The sequence below is a fragment of the Notolepis coatsorum genome (assembly GCF_963971535.1).
Source record: "Notolepis coatsorum genome assembly, chromosome: 1".
NCBI lineage: Eukaryota > Metazoa > Chordata > Actinopteri > Aulopiformes > Paralepididae > Notolepis > Notolepis coatsorum.
This window is the reverse complement of record NC_140165.1, coordinates 24,629,361-24,650,202: the sequence shown is the minus strand read 5'-3', so window position 1 is coordinate 24,650,202 and position 20,842 is coordinate 24,629,361. Positions and strand designations below refer to the sequence as shown.

The window sequence follows — 20,842 nt, the reverse complement described above, 5'->3', positions numbered from 1 at the left end:
AATACATTATTTTGTTTCCTCAAACAGACATGTTCATGTAACTTGCATCAATCCAGTTTTCAGTCACCTTTTCAGTCACCTTTCAGCCAACTGTGTTGAAGATTTGTAGCATGGTCCTAGGATAAACATAAATTATAGACATCTAAAATCATGAAACAGGTCGATTTTTAGTAGATTTAATCAATAGTCAGAAGGATAATGCTATTTTAGTCAAGGGTTGAGATATATCACCCCCATGACACATCCCTATTTTGTAAGACAAACAGTTTGATGTTGTAATTTCAGTGATTAGGCTCGCTTGCCTGTATACATTTTTATCAATCTGCTTTTGGTGTATTTTTTAGGTGTTTGGTTATGTTTTTATCTGTCATTTTGATCAGGTCTAGCTAAAAGAGGAGATTTATGATCTCAAATGACTAAGGTTTACCAATTGTCATGCATGAATTTCAACTCTAACGTGTTACATAAGTAAAACAGACTATTTGCAAACACCATTGTTCTAAAACAGTGTATCTACTATAGACAGGTTGTATTTATATTTTAACTAAATGTAAAAAAAACATGAGAACACAATCCTAGTGAATTCTGAATTTGATGTTTATTGGTTGAATAAACATAAATTATAAAACATCTAAAACCATGAAACTGACTGATGCACTTAAAACAGACATGTCAACATAGTTTTTTTTACCTGTTTGCACAATGATAAGGTATAAAAACAAAGTGCTTCAATACAAATGTATTTTTTTTGAAGTTTAGTAATATCAAGCCCCAAATGTATTTTCTTTAACCTGATCTAAGGTACATTATACAACTCATTTATGAATTACTTTGCAGCGTCTAGTTTTTTTTTATCACCCCAGAGTTTTATGCTCTCAATATTATGGATATGCATTAAATCCTACACACGATAGGAAATATTCAATCAACTCAAAGATGATGGTTCTAAGGTAAATAAAATGTAATTCAGTCAACATAGTTAGTGTATAGTATGGCTAACATGTATGAAAGTTGTTGATACAATATTATAATTCATAATTCAATTCAAAATAATTACAGGCGAGGTTGTTTGATTTTTGTCCCGATGATTGAAGGAAATTCATTTTTAAGAACTATTTAACATGAAATATCTTAAAGATGTATTTTTATTCATTATAACCATGAAAATAATGCAATGTTAGGTTTTACCGTGATTTTAGTGTTCACAGATAGGAATGTATCATTCACATTCAATTATCCAAATGTACTCTGAACAGACTTGTGAAGTTAGAGGTAATGTATTATTCACATTCAATTATCCAAATGTACTCTGAGTAAAATTTACTCTGCGAAATGTACTCTGCGAAATGTACTCTGCGAAAGTTCCCTGCGAAAGTTCCCTACAATATGCAGGGTTTTACATACACTACTAGCAAAAACAATTCATATTGTTTCAGTGATGGCCTGGTTGATAGCTACATTGTCGACATGTCTTATTTTTTATTCTTATTTCAGTGTATAGTGAATCCAGGGGTATAGTGGAGCGATTATATTTTGTTTTTATAATATTTTATAATATCAAAACATGTCTTATGTTCTATAACATGTTCTTATATATCTACAAGTCTTATATAGAATGCTGTAAAAAGAGTCCTACTAATATATTTCACTTAAAAAACAGGTTCTGTACAGTATACCATATGCAAATCCCATATGGTCTAGCGGTAATGATGCCCTGCTTTCATCAGGGAGACGCGGGTTCGACTCCTGCTATGGGAATAACACTTTTTTCTATACATAACAAATGTGTTGGTATGTTTTATTGTAACTGTTTGACTGTTTGACTGTTTTTAGTGCAACACTACTGTCACCAACATCTAAGAAGGGTCTAGGGTTATCTCCTCAACACTAGGTCGGAGATGCATTTAAGTCCTATAGTTTTTTCCATACTTTTGCAAGGATATGACTGTGTTGCATTAATTTATTTTTAAATTTGGTGGACTTTATGGTATTTTATGGTTTATTTATGATTGTGATACTTCTTATTGAATTGTTTAAAGAATATGTGTTTAACCAGAGTATAGTAGGACCTTACAAATTTGATTTGATCCCAACAACTGGTGACATTTCGAAGTCTTTAAGGGATCACATTCACATAGCTGAATATAGTTGCACAACTGGATAATATTTGTATTATTACTAGGATGAACTTAAAATCATTCAAAACAATTATTACATAACAATTATTACAATGAAGCGTAGTTGTGTATATTATAAATGTTTTTTTATTAAAGAATATTACAAATCATGCTGCAACCTTTTTTATCAATAATATAAGCGTGCATAACATCAATAATGTGATTAATATCTAAAGTTTCTAAACACTTATGATTTTTCAGCTTAAAAGCCGTAACATCCACTATTACGGTGTATAAACACAACAGGTGTGCTCTGTTAAAATGACCATTCATATGATCTAAAATAGTAACTAAGCCGTTTTCAGATAGAAGACTTTCATCCTCTGAGAGTGTCTCTATCATATATTGCCAATTATTTAACAAGCCTCTCTCTCTCACCAGCTTCAACATATTTTCAAAAAGTCTTAAGCGCAGGCTATTGACATTCCCGTTTACAGTGTACAAGTGGGCATCGTTGACTTTATTAGCTATAGCATGCTTTAAAAGCAATGCGATATCATAGTTTATAGAGCTCGTAATACAGCTGGTGGTCCTACTGAAGAAATTCCCCATTTCCTATGCTACGATCCTGATGCTTTAAACAACAGCTGATATAGGGTGTGTATTTCTGTTTGGGGGTGGGGATGAAGCTTAGGACGGGTCTGTATGACGCTATAGATGTGTAGGATAGAAACCTATATATTTAGAGAGTTCCCTCTTAGAGAGACCCTAGAAAAGAAAAAATGGCGAGCAGTCTAGCTACATCTACTATACGCACGTCTGCCCCAGTAGCGCATTTTAAGGCAGAGTTACTTGCACCATCCAAATTTGGTAGCGTGTTTTATAAAGAGATATGGCCCCTCAGGGATGGGGTACTCGGATTCTGTTATGATGTTAAATTTGAGAGAGTTGTCTTCTACAAGACCTCCTTGGAGAATTTCCAGGGTGTTGGAAGAAGATCTGAGATAGACCTATCGGAGACGGAATTTTGGAAAATGAAAAAAGATTCGTATGAGGCTATGGATGGATTAGTGGGTAGATCGCTTAAGGATGGGGAGATATTCACCCTGGTAATAAGCTCGATAGACTACGGGTATGTGTATTACGGGCGGATATCTATAAAAAGTACTCTGGCTTTTGGTGTAGAGACTAATCTAACCATCTTCTCAAGGTTCCTTAATACAAGTCATGAGTATATCCTTTTCTCAGTACCGGTACCGGCCTGGTTAGAATGTCTACGGACTTGCGGATTGGTTACTAACGAAGGGATTAAGGTGAGGACAGACCTGGTTCATTTAAAAAGACGTCTATTCCCATACACCGACTCAGAGGAGATGGAGTGCGTTTGACCCCCATCGAGGGGGCGCCGGAAGGGGCGTGTCAACCCTAAATCCTCCTTTAAAAAGACTTACAGTGTATTTGTAGTTTTAGATAGCAACCATGGCTTTGTATGTGGCACATGAGGCTGATCCTGCTAACTCTGCATTGGATACATTAGATTGCCTGTCTCCACTAAACACGCCTGACGATGTTGAGACACTACCCGCTGGCGGTTTTAGATTCATGGACCCTCCTTCAACGCGATCAAACTTTGCTTGGTATGAGGCTGATCCTTCTAAGAATGGATTGGATACACTAGATAGCATGTCTCCACTATACGCTCCAGACGAGGAAGTTGAGACATTACCCGTACCCCTGTATGGTTCAACTAAAACTCCGTCATTGCAAAGCCTCCTAGACAGCTTTAGGACTAGATACAGCCCTCTTACAACGATTTGGGAGACTTCATCGCCGGATTCACCACCGTCAAACCCCGTCAGGTGTACGAATCCTAATAGCCCCTGGTACACGGGTCCTTGGGAGACTTCGTCGCCGGTTTTATCACCGCCAAACCCCGTCAGGCATAGGGATGTCCCTCCTAATAGCCCCTGCTACACCCCTCCTACATCAGAATCTAATGTATTCCACCCTGACCCCGAAGAAATACCTATCGTTGATGTAACCAACATAGCATCAGGACTGCCATCCCCAACCGGGGGTACGGTTAAGAGACTGTGTCCTACTAGAAGAAAAACCTTCCACTTCCCAATCAAAGTATCTACTCTTAAAGCCTTAGTGACAGCCGCGGAGCTGTCAGGACAATTGTACATCGATGGGTAACCGGGAATGTCAATAGCCTGCGCTTAAGACTTTTTGAAAATATGTTGAAGCTGGTGAGAGAGAGAGGCTTGTTAAATAATTGGCAATATATGATAGAGACACTCTCAGAGGATGAAAGTCTTCTATCTGAAAACGGCTTAGTTACTATTTTAGATCATATGAATGGTAATTTTAACAGAGCACACCTGTTGTGTTTATACACCGTAATAGTGGATGTTACGGCTTTTAAGCTGAAAAATCATAAGTGTTTAGAAACTTTAGATATTAATCACATTATTGATGTTATGCACGCTTATATTATTGATAAAAAAGGTTGCAGCATGATTTGTAATATTCTTTAATAAAAAAACATTTATAATATACACAACTACGCTTCATTGTAATAATTGTTATGTAATAATTGTTTTGAATGATTTTAAGTTCATCCTAGTAATAATACAAATATTATCCAGTTGTGCAACTATATTCAGCTATGTGAATGTGATCCCTTAAAGACTTCGAAATGTCACCAGTTGTTGGGATCAAATCAAATTTGTAAGGTCCTACTATACTCTGGTTAAACACATATTCTTTAAACAATTCAATAAGAAGTATCACAATCATAAATAAACCATAAAATACCATAAAGTCCACCAAATTTAAAAATAAATTAATGCAACACAGTCATATCCTTGCAAAAGTATGGAAAAAACTATAGGACTTAAATGCATCTCCGACCTAGTGTTGAGGAGATAACCCTAGACCCTTCTTAGATGTTGGTGACAGTAGTGTTGCACTAAAAACAGTCAAACAGTCAAACAGTTACAATAAAACATACCAACACATTTGTTATGTATAGAAAAAAGTGTTATTCCCATAGCAGGAGTCGAACCCGCGTCTCCCTGATGAAAGCAGGGCATCATTACCGCTAGACCATATGGGATTTGCATATGGTATACTGTACAGAACCTGTATACACTCTGACAGGGCTCCGGGGGTCAGATATTTATCTTTCTGTACAAGTTTTTTAAGTGAAATATATTAGTAGGACTCTTTTTACAGCATTCTATATAAGACTTGTAGATATATAAGAACATGTTATAGAACATAAGACATGTTTTGATATTATAAAATATTATAAAAACAAAATATAATCGCTCCACTATACCCCTGGATTCACTATACACTGAAATAAGAATAAAAAATAAGACATGTCGACAATGTAGCTATCAACCAGGCCATCACTGAAACAATATGAATTGTTTTTGCTAGTAGTGTATGTAAAACCCTGCATATTGTAGGGAACTTTCGCAGGGAACTTTCGCAGAGTACATTTCGCAGAGTACATTTCGCAGAGTAAATTTTACTCAGAGTACATTTGGATAATTGAATGTGAATAATACATTACCTCTAACTTCACAAGTCTGTTCAGAGTACATTTGGATAATTGAATGTGAATGATACATTCCTATCTGTGAACACTAAAATCACGGTAAAACCTAACATTGCATTATTTTCATGGTTATAATGAATAAAAATACATCTTTAAGATATTTCATGTTAAATAGTTCTTAAAAATGAATTTCCTTCAATCATCGGGACAAAAATCAAACAACCTCGCCTGTAATTATTTTGAATTGAATTATGAATTATAATATTGTATCAACAACTTTCATACATGTTAGCCATACTATACACTAACTATGTTGACTGAATTACATTTTATTTACCTTAGAACCATCATCTTTGAGTTGATTGAATATTTCCTATCGTGTGTAGGATTTAATGCATATCCATAATATTGAGAGCATAAAACTCTGGGGTGATAAAAAAAACTAGACGCTGCAAAGTAATTCATAAATGAGTTGTATAATGTACCTTAGATCAGGTTAAAGAAAATACATTTGGGGCTTGATATTACTAAACTTCAAAAAAAATACATTTGTATTGAAGCACTTTGTTTTTATACCTTATCATTGTGCAAACAGGTAAAAAAAACTATGTTGACATGTCTGTTTTAAGTGCATCAGTCAGTTTCATGGTTTTAGATGTTTTATAATTTATGTTTATTCAACCAATAAACATCAAATTCAGAATTCACTAGGATTGTGTTCTCATGTTTTTTTTACATTTAGTTAAAATATAAATACAACCTGTCTATAGTAGATACACTGTTTTAGAACAATGGTGTTTGCAAATAGTCTGTTTTACTTATGTAACACGTTAGAGTTGAAATTCATGCATGACAATTGGTAAACCTTAGTCATTTGAGATCATAAATCTCCTCTTTTAGCTAGACCTGATCAAAATGACAGATAAAAACATAACCAAACACCTAAAAAATACACCAAAAGCAGATTGATAAAAATGTATACAGGCAAGCGAGCCTAATCACTGAAATTACAACATCAAACTGTTTGTCTTACAAAATAGGGATGTGTCATGGGGGTGATATATCTCAACCCTTGACTAAAATAGCATTATCCTTCTGACTATTGATTAAATCTACTAAAAATCGACCTGTTTCATGATTTTAGATGTCTATAATTTATGTTTATCCTAGGACCATGCTACAAATCTTCAACACAGTTGGCTGAAAGGTGACTGAAAAGGTGACTGAAAACTGGATTGATGCAAGTTACATGAACATGTCTGTTTGAGGAAACAAAATAATGTATTAAACTATTACACTATTACACACTATTACACTATTGCATTATTACACATTTGCACAATATTACACTATATAACACTATTACATACTAGGACTACCCTATGACAATATTACACTATTACACACTATGTCCCTATACACTATTAAACACTAGCACACTTAGATAAGATAAACCTTATCCCTGTGGGAAATTTCTATTAATTTTTTCAAATAATTATTATTCCTCTATTTAAATCTGGGGACAAACACAGTTTTACCAACTACAGACCAGTGTCTTTGCTTTCACAATTTTTCAAGATTCTTGATTCATGATTCTTAGATTCTTAGATTCTGAGTGAGAGTCAGTATGGATTCAGGGCAAATCGATCAACAGCCTTAGCCTTAATGAATATATATGAAGAAATAACCACAACCGTAGATGAAAGGAATTACACAATAGGAATAGGAAATACACTTAAAAAAGCATTTGATACGATTGATCATCACATTTTAATTTCTAAATTACAAACATGCAGTGTGAGAGGGGTGGCGATTAACTGGTTAAGTGGCTATCTTGAAAATAGACAACAATATGTTTTCAGGTGACAATTATATAATTGCCTATTGTCTACATTAGCTACAAATACACTGTATTTGTAATACACTGTTTAGAACAATACTATTTGGAAATATTATGGCTGTATTACTAGTGTGTAACATATTAGAAGTGCATTCTTGCCTGACAATTGGTAGACCTTTTTTACCATGTATTCATTTGCGATCATTGACCCCTCTTTTAGCTAGATGGTCAAAATGACAGCAACAGCAAAGACCTAAAAATACACATTTTCTGAACATTACATTTGAGGTGGAGCCAACTATATTGAATGTGTTGTCCCTCAAGGTTCGGTCCTGGGGCCCATACTTTTTATTTTATATATATTAATGATATATGTGAAGTGTCAAACATATTGCAATTTGTTTTATTTGCTGTCGATACAAATGTCTGTATTCCAAATTACAAATTAAATGTGTAAACTTAAGATATGGTTTAATAACAATAAGCTATCCCTAAATTTGGAAAAACGAAATGTATGATATTTACTAATCGAAAGAAGGACAATGTGGCATTATGTATTGACAAAGGAATCCAAGGATTATGTTGGATGAGAAAATGACATGGAAGCCACATATAATGTACATAAAAAAATAAGGTAGCCAAGAGTGTTTTGTTTTGAACAAGGCAAAGAATGTGTTTGATTATAATTCTATGCGAATATTATATTGTTCACTCATCCTACCATATTTGAGTTACTGTGTGGAAGTGTGGGGTAACACGTATGAAAGCAACATAAAGCCCTTATTTATATTACAGAAGAGAGCAGTAAGAATAGTTCACAATGTAGATTCAAGAGAACATACCAATGAATTATGTATTAAATCCAAACTATTGAAACTTAAAGAGTTAGCTGTAATACAGACTTTATTAGTTTTGTTTAGAGTAAATGCAGAGTATTACAAGCAAATATACAGAGGTTGTTTGGTCCCTAATCTTTCACACCTCCTTGCAGCCCCCAGATCCTTTCACACCCAGATCCTCAAAAAGATAGATATTTACAGCACTTTATATTTTCGCCCCAACTCTAATCTATCATGTCTTTAACTTTTATACCTAATCATATATTGATTGATTGATTGAAAAGTTTATTAACAGATTGGAGAATGGGTACAGTTTCAAAGTTTTTTATTTTGAATAAGGCCTTTTCCCCACACTCTGTGCTATTTCAGGTTACTGTGACATTAAAAGAGGGGTTAGATGTGCATGTTGGTAAGGGAAGTTGACCTGAAAATGCAGGCTTAGCATTGCTACAGTGTATGGACATTCAGGCCTTGAGGCGATCTATATCCAAAATAAGTCTTAATTAAAGATGGTTGAAACAGTTCAAACAGCTTGGACAGATATTTTCTGGACTGTTTTCACAAACAGTGTTGTATTTGTAAATCTGCTATGTCCTAAATGTCTGGATGTATTGAAAAAAGGGGGACTCTGATGTAAACAAGACATAAGTCTTATGATCTGTAGCCTTTTAATTTTAGTTTTACGAAATAAGAAAATAAGAATTACCACCCAAACTGTCAATTAGTTGGTATTACTTTTACATTTAGTCAATTAGTTGACGTTTTTATCCAAATTATAATTATAATACATCTCTGTCAGCGGTGTAACAATATTCATCAAAGTGTTGTATGTTATAGTGTAGGTTAGTTTATTAGGACATAATGCATGTTTATGGGAAATCTTTTAAAATATGTGTGAAAACATGTGAACCTTGTGTGAACTAAAAAATATCCTATGTTGTACATTACTTGTACATGTTACAAAGATATAAACCATTTGAATGATGACTGTAAATGTGCATTGAGTTTACATGTGCCCTAATCTTCAAGCCTCCCATGCTGTGTTTTAGCACCTAAGAGAGAGCCCTGTTCACACCCCCGATCAGAGACACACACCTCACAGACACACATAGATCTTTTCTGTACTTTATATTTTCAGCCCAACTCTTTTAATAATAACTCTAAAATAATTAATGTGAATAATATAAAACACCCGTATTAACGAAATATTCAAACCCTAGACCCTTGCATGCTAATGTAATGGTGCACTTTTAATTTTACAAATTACATTTGTAATTTTCTTTTTGCTTAAACACAAGTGTATAAAGATTATGTCTTTATCCATGAAACTAATATACATACATACATTTGTAATTTGGAATACAAAAAATTTATTTTACATTTATTTAGACTTTTGCTTAAACACATTAGACACATTACATTTGTAATTTGGAATACAATTATCTAAAGATTGTGACATTTGGCATCTGGCATTAAGAAAACACACACAGACACATACACACACCTTGGGGGGACGGTGTGGTCTACAGAAACGGGAAGTTGCAGAGTCATAAATCTGCTTTTGGCAGATGGTTTTGAGTCATCTCATTGGTCCTAGTCTTTCACCAGCCTCGTATGACATCTACGGGGTTTGTCACCATCAGAATTTTCAGAGAAGCTGCAGTTAGACAGAGGGAGAAATATTCAGTCTACTGAGAGACATTTGAGAGAACACACAGCCTACAGAGTGGAGACACACACCAACAGCAAACAGACAGAGAGAGGGTATTTCTTAAGATACAAACATCATTTGGAAGAAAATGCACTTTCTTAAGATACACTCACCATTTGAAATAAATGCACTTTCTGAAGATACACAAATTCTTAAGACTTTGGAATACACATAATGTATTCAACCTTGTAAAACTTAATTGTGAAGATATATTCTGAAAACGTTTGGAAATACAGAAATACATATTGTGAAAACCATGGAATACACTCTTTTTGAAAAAAAAATAAAATAAAAAAAAAACTCCTCCCCTTCCGAAAACCGGATGACCCTCCCTCAAAACCGGATGTCCCGCCTCCTTACATCCTAGACCAATCAGAGAAGCCCTAGGGGGTCATAAATCATCTCAAAATAACCTACCCTAAGTCCCGCCCCCTTAAGCCTCTCGGCCAATCAGAACGCTCCAAATTCCAAAAAGGGGCGTGGCTACAATCGATCAAACTAAAAGGGGCGTGTTTTGCATAATGTGACACATACCGCATCCTAAATCTCTCTCTTTTATGCACATGTACTGGGATTGCCCACCAGTTAATATATTCTGGAAAGAAGTGTCCCAGCAATTATCAAATTTCTTAATTCTGAATATACCTGTACACCCCATCTGTATTGCTGTTGAATGATGTTTTTGAGTTTGCAGTCCCTATACAGCTAAAGAGATTAGTTGTATCTGGTATCACAGCGGCTAAAAAGCTGATAGCATCACAATGGTTTCAACTGAAAAAAATATGCCGGAAAGTTTGGATTCTTACATATCTCGATGTGATTTATCTAGAAATATCTACAGCAACAATTTTAGGTGTCAGTGAATCCAAAATTGCAATGTGGTTAGAAGTGGTGGAGAGAATAAAAGCTAGCATATGAATGGTAGTGCCTGGTTAGGAGCGAATGATAATGATTGTATTATCCAAGTGGGGGTCCGGGGGGGGGGAGTGAGCGAGAGCATATGTGTGTAGGGTATTAGATAGCAAGTATTAGGTATATATCTCGTATAATACATTTATTTAAATGGTGATTTCATTGGATGTGTACTGTTAATTAATGCTTGTATATCTAATTTTATGTTGTTATGTTTATGTTTATGTGTATGTTTAAAAAATAATTAAAAAATAAAATATAAAAAAAAGAGGGCGCCACCCAGACGGTCCCATTCGTACCGCGCTCAGTGGCCCACCCCAAGGGCGTGAGAACCCTCTACCTATGCTTTGATCTATTCCGTTAACATCCCCCAGATATGAACGAGAATTCGTCGAGACAAACCTAGTAAACTGGAGCTCGGAAGAGACAAACTCCATCCCAGTTGCCCTATAAAAACGCCGTTTTAATAATGAGCGACCAAGGCGCACAAGCCTCATGCGTGATTCCTATCAGAAACACCCAGAGCCAGCACTATGTACACGTCGAGACCCAAACACATCAATGGATAGTCTAACAAGACACCAGACATTGTTCCTCCAAGTCGCCTGGGAGAACGACAAGAAGCTGTCGCGCTTCATTTCCTCTCCTCTTTTTATTAAAAAAGAAAGAAAACACAGACTGACATGGATCCCATGTGACGCGGCTGAGGGAAAAAATCTTTTAATTTTTACACCCCGCCAACCTCACCACAAGGAGGAGACGGGGATCCTCAGAGAGACTTCCCACGTGAGCCATGAATTGAAAAGTCACGGTAACATTGAGCCATGTGACCAACAGACTCAAGTTACACATACATCGAGCGTAGCAGAAGTTCCTACGCTCTGCCTCGACAACTTGACAATAACAGAAAACCACACATGGATCTGTAAAAAACTCACGGAAGCCGTCGTCCAATAGAAACGTGCCCAGTGACGTATTCTATGACGGGGGGAATCCCATGATAGGTGCGGAGTCAGGGAAACCCTCCTCCCCCCCCCCCCCCTGTGCCGAGCTGACCTAACAGCTTGGCCGGACCGAATGAAAAGAGGGTCAAGAAACCCCCCGACCAATCAGAAGAGGGAAGGAGGGGTTTATTCGGTACCCCCTCGCAAGCCCAACCCTCGAATACGACAACAACAATAGCCATATGATACCTTAAGTAGCCAGCATGCTAATGAACAGCGAATATCCAAGGATAAGCTAACCCAATGCACGCTAGCCACAGACAAGTCTGTGAACAGGGTTTATAACTAGAGATGTTCCGATACCATTTTTCCCTTTCCGATCCGATTCCGATACCTAAGCTTTGGGTATCGGCCGATACCGATATTTATCCGATACCAGTGCATAAAAAAAAAAATTAAACAAAAATTATATAAATTATACTTTTTTTTTTTTTTTTTAAGATACTGTTATACTGTTTTTTAGTAATAACTAGAACGTATGGTATTTATTCAACAACAGGTGATTGTATAGATTTGTATTAGTATCATTAATCAATGAGTATGGGCTGCAGCACTGCAGATATACCCTACTCCAATGATCCACACGGACATTAAACGGTGTTGCACTCGCTACTCAGTGGCTCTGCAGATATACCCTATTCAGTCTGTAAGCTAGTGGCAGATAGAACGTCAACGTTCATGTTGTGATTTTTGATGCAAAATAAATATTCAACATTCTCTTTTGAAACTCCGCCTCAGACTCTTATCCTTTGGCACTTGCTGTACTTTGCTTGCAGGTCTGCAGCCATTATTGCTGGATTATGTGAATAGCACCAACTTTAGACACGGTAACGTTATCAAGCTAAGCTAACTGACCTAGCTCGCCTTCCCGCATCGACATTAAGATAACGTTAGTAATAGTCAGCTAACGCTAGTCCGTAGCTACTTAACTTAAATACAATTCACCGTGGGTGCATTATTGTTGATAGACGGCCACGGACAGTGTTAGGTCCTGGAGAAAGGACAGGCGATCATCTGATTTGATGTAACGTTAAAAGCGGATGTTGTTCCAACTAGCTATCTTTCCAGCTAATGCTATCATAACACCAGCCAAACACATCCCGATTCCCGTCCGAGCTCCCCGTCACACCGCACTGTCGGGGACAATGGAATTTAAGAAAGTGTATCTGCTGTTAAAATGACACAGCATCACACTTTAAAACATGTTCATTTTATAATCCTCACTCTCCGCAGGACTCGGCAGGAGATAAATTACATCATGGGATCGGAGGCTAGAATTTACGTGTACTCGCCGATACCGATACTAGCATTTTAGGCAGTATCGGCGGCATTTCCGATACTAGTATCGGTATCGGAACAACTCTATTTATAACAAGGCCAAAGTTTATATGTGAACACGACACCCATGTTTATGTTGCAAGAACACAGAAGATTTGATAGAGAGAGCGGTCTAAAAGACAGCGGTACCCTTACACACACGAGCATTACTGCAGACCAACACAACAGTGTTGTGGCTCAATATCACCGTTTAAGCAACAGAACACACAACTAACCTCTACCTTTATATGAAGAACCTAAGTCTTCAGGTCGAGGAAGAAAAAACCCTTTCGACCTAGTGTTAGCCGCAGGCCTTGCTTAAGCACACATGTAATGTAGCGACCAACAAGACTATAAAAGTCTAGCCCTCCTATCAAACCCACACTAGCGAAGGTTCACACATCGTATCCCCATCATATGTAGTGAATAAACACACCGTTTGTAACAAAATACAGTCCCTCCTAGGAGGGACTTTTTATTTGGACAAAATCATATGTGGGCCGGGGAAGGGAACAGGGGAAAACAATAGGGGGAAAAGTCACTTCTAGCGACGCCTGCCACAAGCCGCTCTGGGTTTGCCACCCCGGGGAGCCCCGGAGGGACGGTAAAGGATTGGTGGCTGGTCTCGACGATCCCTACCGTCACCTCCGAGCGTGGATGGGCCGGCTGCAGTGGTCGAGGCGCCCTCTCTCCTCCTGGCCTTCTTCGCCGAAGGGCCAGCAGTGGCGGTGGGATCCCCGACGACGAGCCTTCCGCCTGACTCCACCGGTGACATCGGGCGGGGGGAAATGAGGCTGGAGCAAGGACCGCTACTCCTGCATTTCCCTGCAGGTTGAAGTCATGAGCTGCAACGCCGCCCCGAAGAGCCCAGCATCGGAGAGGGGTGCCGTCAGAAGTGGAAACCTCTTCTTTTCCGGCACACACGCCTGCTCCAGCCAAAGGTGGCGCTGAGCTAGAGTGGCCAGGGTGGGTACCTTCCCAGCGGCGACGGCCTGCAGCTGGATCAGATGCAGGATGGCTCCGGCCGCCTGGGCGAGCTGATCATGTTGTATTTCGGTCAGCTCCGTACCGCCCGTCATTATCCCGGACATGAACCTCGCTAGCTGCACGATGTTAGACGTGGCAGCTAGGGATTGAGTCACGGCAATGAACGACTGGTCGCTCCAGTTGGCCAACCGCCTCGCCAATTTCCCGTGGGGAACCGGCTTCCGTAAAGGCTCCCACACCACCTCAGGACAAAGGAGAGCTGCCATCGGCCTATCAAGCCGAGGCACCCCCTCCTTCATACCCTCTACCAGACCCACCACCCTTGTGACTCGCACGTAGGCAGGAGTGAGGCCCGTGATGTGGGAGACCACCTGTCCCTGACGGACGTAGGCCTCCATTGAGGGGGAAAATGGGCAGACAACGCCCGTCTCCCTCACAGGACGACGTTGCCATAAATTACCTATGAGATCATCAGGGACAGGAACAGGCAGTGGCTGCGGCAGCGGCACGCCGTTTGCGACTGCCGCCGCCGCCATGAGCTCAGGGAACAAAGCATGCAGTTCCCCCTGCATACTTTCCCCCACCGAGCCCGCGTCCCTCACATGCGGCAGACTACTGGCCATTGCAGAGCCACATTCCGATGTGGCTGATAGCAGGGCATCCTGTCTGAGGTTCTAACCCAACATCATCATACGAGGGACCCCAAGGAGACATATCACCCCCTGCCAGTTCATCCTGAACGGGAGGCGGACATGTCTCCACCGGGGAGTCGAACAAGAACCCATCTGCCTCTACCATGTAATCCTCTGTTTCCATTGGCCACGGAGAAACAGACGCATCCTCATCCAGCTCCAGCAACTCCCCGAAACCAGGCCGTTCGCGTCTGCAAGCCACCATCCTACGACGGAGAGCGAGCAGACGCAAAAAGCTTGGGTCTCAAATCCTCCACCACAAGAGGAGCCGGCTGCCCAATGGCAGACGACTCTCCGGCGGCAAAGGAACCAGAGCAGGAACCAGGCCATCTCACAGGAGACGGCGCTGGTGCACCAGCTCCTTGGAGAGGCAAGCTACCCACCGAACGCCTACCGGGGGCGGATGCCGACCACGACAGCGGCGTCAACTAGGGATGCCCCGATCGATCGGCCACCGATCGTTATCCGCCGATAATCAGTATAAATATGCGATCGGTGATCGGTGATAATGCTTTATTTTCGCCGATCATCAAAACCGATCGAAAAACGAGATCTTACTCGCTGAGTTCTGTCTCAGACGCTCCGTCTCCTCCTCCTCCCTTCCCCGTGTAAACAATAAGCTCGGGCAATAGTCTGCTCTAACCTAGTGCATGCGAGCTCCTTGAGCTAACGTTAGCCACCGTTACTGTTTAAACAGAATGACCCAGTCAACTATTCACTTTTAGTTTAATACATGAGGCATTGCTAACGGTATCTAGCCGGCTAGCTACAGATAGCTCCTGATATCAACAAATGCTCCAGCAATAGTCTAGTAGAGACGTGTATGATACCACTGTTAGCTCACGTTAGCGCAAGTTAGTTCACTGTTCAAAACGAAATGTCCCATTGAACAAAAAAATTCACTGAGGCGTTGTATTAACGTTATATATCCGGCTAGCAGTAGCTACAGACAATGTCTTATAACACTGATTCGACGCGTATTCTAGCTGAGGGCTTGCTGAGCACACAGCACAGTAATGTTATACCAATAGGGTCCAGCTGCAGCGCAGGAAAATCCTGGCCGTAGCTCGAGGCTCCTCGAGTATAGGTCCAGCTGCAGCTCCGGAGAATCCTGGCCGTAGCTGGAGGCTACTAGAGTACACACAGACAGTGGAGCTTGTTGCGTGGTGGCGATGTCTCGCAGATAATACAAGTACAAGTCTAATTATATAATATATATATATTTTATTAAAAAAACAAACAAAAAAATTATATATAAATAATTTTATTTTTTTTTAATCAAAAACGATCGGTATCGGATCGGTATCGGCCGATATGGCTCACGACGATCAGTGATCGGTATCGGTGGCAAAAAACGTGATCGGGGCATCCCTAGCGTCAACCCCGCCCCAGGACGCACGGCAGAGGAGGAAATGGAGAATCGCTGGTGAAGGGTAACGTTGCTAGCGCGACCCCCCGAGGTAAACATTATAGCTTAGCTTTTTTATTTTGAAATGTATGAGAGAAAGAAAAAAGCAAGAAACAATGTGAACACTTTACTCAACTTTCTTCAGCTAAAACCCTCGTCAAGTGATTGGTACAGGCACTCTCTTGTGGTGAAAGTGAAGAAGGAGGCGAGTGTGTGGCAACACACCTGCTTATGTAGGTAGCGGATGGGGTGTGGCCAGACGGATGTTGGTATGTAAAGGTACATTTGTGAGTTTTTATTCAGTGCATATGCACTAAGTGAGATATGTGCAGTAGACGCTGAGCGGAGCTAATACGATATAGAACCCAAACAGTACAGGCATAAATTGGGTGCTGCTTCAAACTATCATGTTTAGTTGCCAAATAGCTCCGCTATAATAGCGAGGGTGTATCTGTTTCTCCCTCTCTCTGTTGCTCGCTCCCTGTCAAACCCCGTTTGATGAAGTGTCGGGTTACACTATGCGCTACAACCACAGAGCCAATCGGATCACTATCGGCTCCATCCTCGCCTCGTTAGGTCACGATGCAAGTCAAATCAGAATGACCTAATTAACTCGAGCAGGAAATGGTCGGACATGAATGAGAGCAATCCGCCAATATGGTATTTAGAGACACAGACACATTGATACTAACTACTATTACTATAATACAATGCTAGACACTGAAAAAATCCATTTATAATGCATGTCACCTTTAAAAAAATCATTAGGATAAGGGTTCCCTTGATAAAGATGCATGAAAAGGCTGTATAATGTACAACACCTGTAGCTCAACTGCAAAAACTGCTTTTTTTTATTTGATTAGATTTGTATTTGGAAATTAAAAACACATCATAAAATTATCTTGACCAATTTGTATTCCTGAGGATATCACCTAAAAGCATTAATTAAAACACGTAATTCCAAGGTGGTCCTCGATGGAAGACATAAAAACACAGCACATATAGCCTACTCAACTGCAAATTTTTGCTCAACTGCAAAAATGTATGCCTACTTATGTATTAGCCTACAGGGAAAAACACATTCACAACAGGCAGCAAAGTTTATTTTCAGCCAAGTATGGTAATAAGGTAACTATTAGGATATACTGTATATGGTATGGATTACTTACTCTTATAACCTATTACTATCTGTGGTAGCTCTAGTCTCCACCTACACAAATAGTCTTTGTGCTGTCCATTGATCATGCACCTTCACGTGGTAGACACATTAACTGTAGGTCAAACTCCCCAAACAAACAAGCACACCATTGATTTAATTGCCATATAAATCACACATACAAAGATCTAACTATTACTCCTCTCTGAACATGAATATAAAACAAAAAGGTGATATATTAACTGTGTAAACCTTATGCAATATTCATCATTGATATTTCGATACTTGAAATCTGTATGAACTGAGTAGTTAGTATCAAATTAAATAAGATGGAACAGCTCCATGCATTAATTGAATAAACAACTATTTGCTCATTACCAGATGGTATTGCTTAAATTGTACAGCTGTTTGCACATCTTTGTCAGGGAATTCCAACAATTCTGGACCTGAGTATACCAGTTAATTGTAATCATCTCTCTCTCCGTATGTCTATAGTCAAGCCAGGTTGTGGAGGAGAGAGACAGGGATGAACAGGCTATAGACTTCTTTGCCCATCCTGAGCCTGCTATGATGCAGGTGTTTTTACATCACCACCCAAAACAAGATTCAGCCAAGAGCGAGTGAGTACACTGTCCACTTGTCCATGGCACTTACTACCCAGCTTTGTAGTGGTTTGGGGGAATAGTACAGTAGGTACGCATATTTAAGGGAAACGCAAGGATGGTGTACTGGTGGGTGGTGTCCGACCAATTATGGTGGGCCGGTCTGGGCCAAAAAAATTAATTTACCTAATTTCTAAACCCTGGCTACGGCCCTGGCTGCAGGGCATCTAACACAACTTGATGCCTGATGGGGGTACGTACTGATGTGATCTGATGTGAAGAATATCATAGTATAGAACATAAGAGAATAGAAAAATGTTAATACTGGTGTAGGCTATCTAAAAGTCTGGAGTAAGAGTACAGTAAGAGACGAGTAGACCTCCATATAGTGGTCAAGGCTGCAAGGAGGATCACTGGAGCTAGCCTCCCAGATATCTCCACAGTCTTCACCTCCCGCTGCCTACGTCGGGTGAATAACATCTTACAGGACCAGTACCACCCAGCACACCATCTTTTTCAACTGCTGCCCTCTGGTCGAAGGTATAGATCCATCCAGTCCGAAACTAGCAGACTGAACAACAGCCTCTATCCACGGGCTGTCAGGCTGCTCAACGATCAACATCAACTTGCCCCCCCTGCATCCCACCGCCCCCCCCGTCCCCCCCCCCTGCACCCCCGTCCCCAACCCCTGGTGACATAACTCCCACTTCTACATTACAACAACAACTGCAAACCGGACTTGCATTGCTGCACTATACTATTTCATCCATTGCAAGTCAACGCCCCCCCCCCTCCTTCCATTAACTCACTGTCACTGAAATATTTATTTATTGTGCACTAGCACTAAATGCACTTGGGACAATGATGGTATGTTATTATTATTGAGGACATTGGAACATTGATACTTTATTATTATATCACTATTATTATTGACATTATTATTTTGCACGTGCTATATTTTATGTTTGTATGCCAGTGGTGATGTTCCTAACAAAATTTCGTTGTACCAACAATGACAATAAAGAGCTATCTATCTATCTAAAGACCTACCTTTGTGCCGCGCAGGCGGAAATCTCGGGGCGGCAGACCCGTTGCCACAGGTGGCGTTGGCGCTGGTGACATTGACCGCCTCCGCGCTCACATTGACCGCCTGTCCTCCGCGCACATAGTCCAGGAATTCGGCCACGCTGTCATTTGTCGCCGGTGAAGCCATGCTTTCTATAATTCACCAGTAGGATGTTCTGCTGCAGACAAACGAAAACCCGATTATGAACAAAATTACCTTTGGCGTCGTTTCCCGCATTCTAACATCTCGAAGTAAGAGGGTGGGGGTGGGGATAACATCATCAATAATGTTGATTATCAAGGGGAGCAAGTGAACGAGGAAGTAATGGGAAATTAACGAAAAATTCCAACGCACAAAGTGCCTATAACCCCGAGCTTGTTTGGGAATTATTAAAAATTCGCCTGTAGAGGAATGCGTCCACTGAGCGCAGCGATCACTCCATGACCAGCGTCTGCTGCTGAAGCCTCGGCAGTCGGCACCAAGTGTGAAGTGAGAGAGAGAATAGGAGAAGTGAGAGAGCGCCTCTCAGTCCCCTATCTCCATCTCTCTCTCTCTCTCTCTCTCTCTCTCTCTCTCTCTCTCTCTCTCTCTCTCTCTCTCTCTCCAAACCTCTGTCTCCATCCATCTCCCTCTCTCCACCCATCTCCCCCCTCTCTCTTTCTCTTCTCTCTCTCTCTCTCTCTCTCTCTCTCTCTCTCTCTCTCTCTCTCTCTCTCTCTCTCTCTCTCTCTCTCTCTCTCTCTCTCTCTCTCTCTCTCTCTCTCTCTTTCTCTCTCTCCAAACTTCTCTCTCTCCATATATCTCTTCTTCATCCCCCCATCTCTTTCTGCCCATCTCTCTCTCTTTCTCTCAGTTTGTTGTTGCATATGTGGGAGTGGAGGAGAGAGCACGCACTACAAGCTCGTATACCAAAAACTACTTTGTTGCGTTCAGCATGGTAGAGCCTATAGCAAAAACAGAGAGACTCCGACTCAGCTTCTTCCCCCAGGCCGTGTGTATACTTTCCGCAACGTTCAGAGTTCAGTTTCCGGGTTCCTCTGATTGGCCGCGACCCCCACGTGACCCGCCCCCCTATCCACCGCTGCCGCGTGCGGCAGAGCGAGCGGCCATGGACTTGACTTTCGCTTTCAATTTGACGCTTGCTTCCTGAGACTTACGCTTTGCTCGCTGGAGTCGCTGCTGTTTAATAATATTGTCGCTTTTCACATCGCGTGCTCTTGTGCAGTCATCTAGTTAAAGACAGTAGAGGTTGGCATCAGTGTAAGTTAGTGTTGTGTTCATTCATAGTTAAAGACAGTAGAGGTTGGCGTCAGTGTAAGGCCCTGTCCACGAGCGTTTGGATTTAATATAACCGAAGTTTGAAAAAAATAAACTCCGTCCACACAGGTGAACACAGGTGAACAACCGTGTATAACTGCGTACCCACGGCACCAGCAACCGTTACATGTAGTACAATGCCAAAACAGTAGGCGGCGATGTTGTTCAGACATGAAGGCCATTTCAACCAATCAGAAAAGGCTGAACGCTCACTAAACTTCCTGTTTAGAAACACAGCTGGACCCTATTGATAATTTTGCCAACGGAACATATATTTTCAGCAAAGAAAGAAACTGCAATAAA

At 40.3% G+C, this 20,842-nt stretch overlaps 1 protein-coding gene across 1 annotated transcript in view; it reads right to left on the bottom strand.

The window, feature by feature from the left end:
- cckbra (cholecystokinin B receptor a) overlaps positions 1–19,369 on the bottom strand; it is a gene marked incomplete at both ends in the record, with an annotated part of 243,643 nt that extends 224,274 nt beyond the window's left edge. The window contains one exon of the mRNA XM_084312716.1: positions 19,207–19,369. Coding sequence (XP_084168842.1) covers positions 19,207–19,369 — 163 coding nt within the window. The remainder of the gene's footprint in view (positions 1–19,206) is intronic.
- Between the last annotated feature and the right edge of the window lie 1,473 nt (positions 19,370–20,842).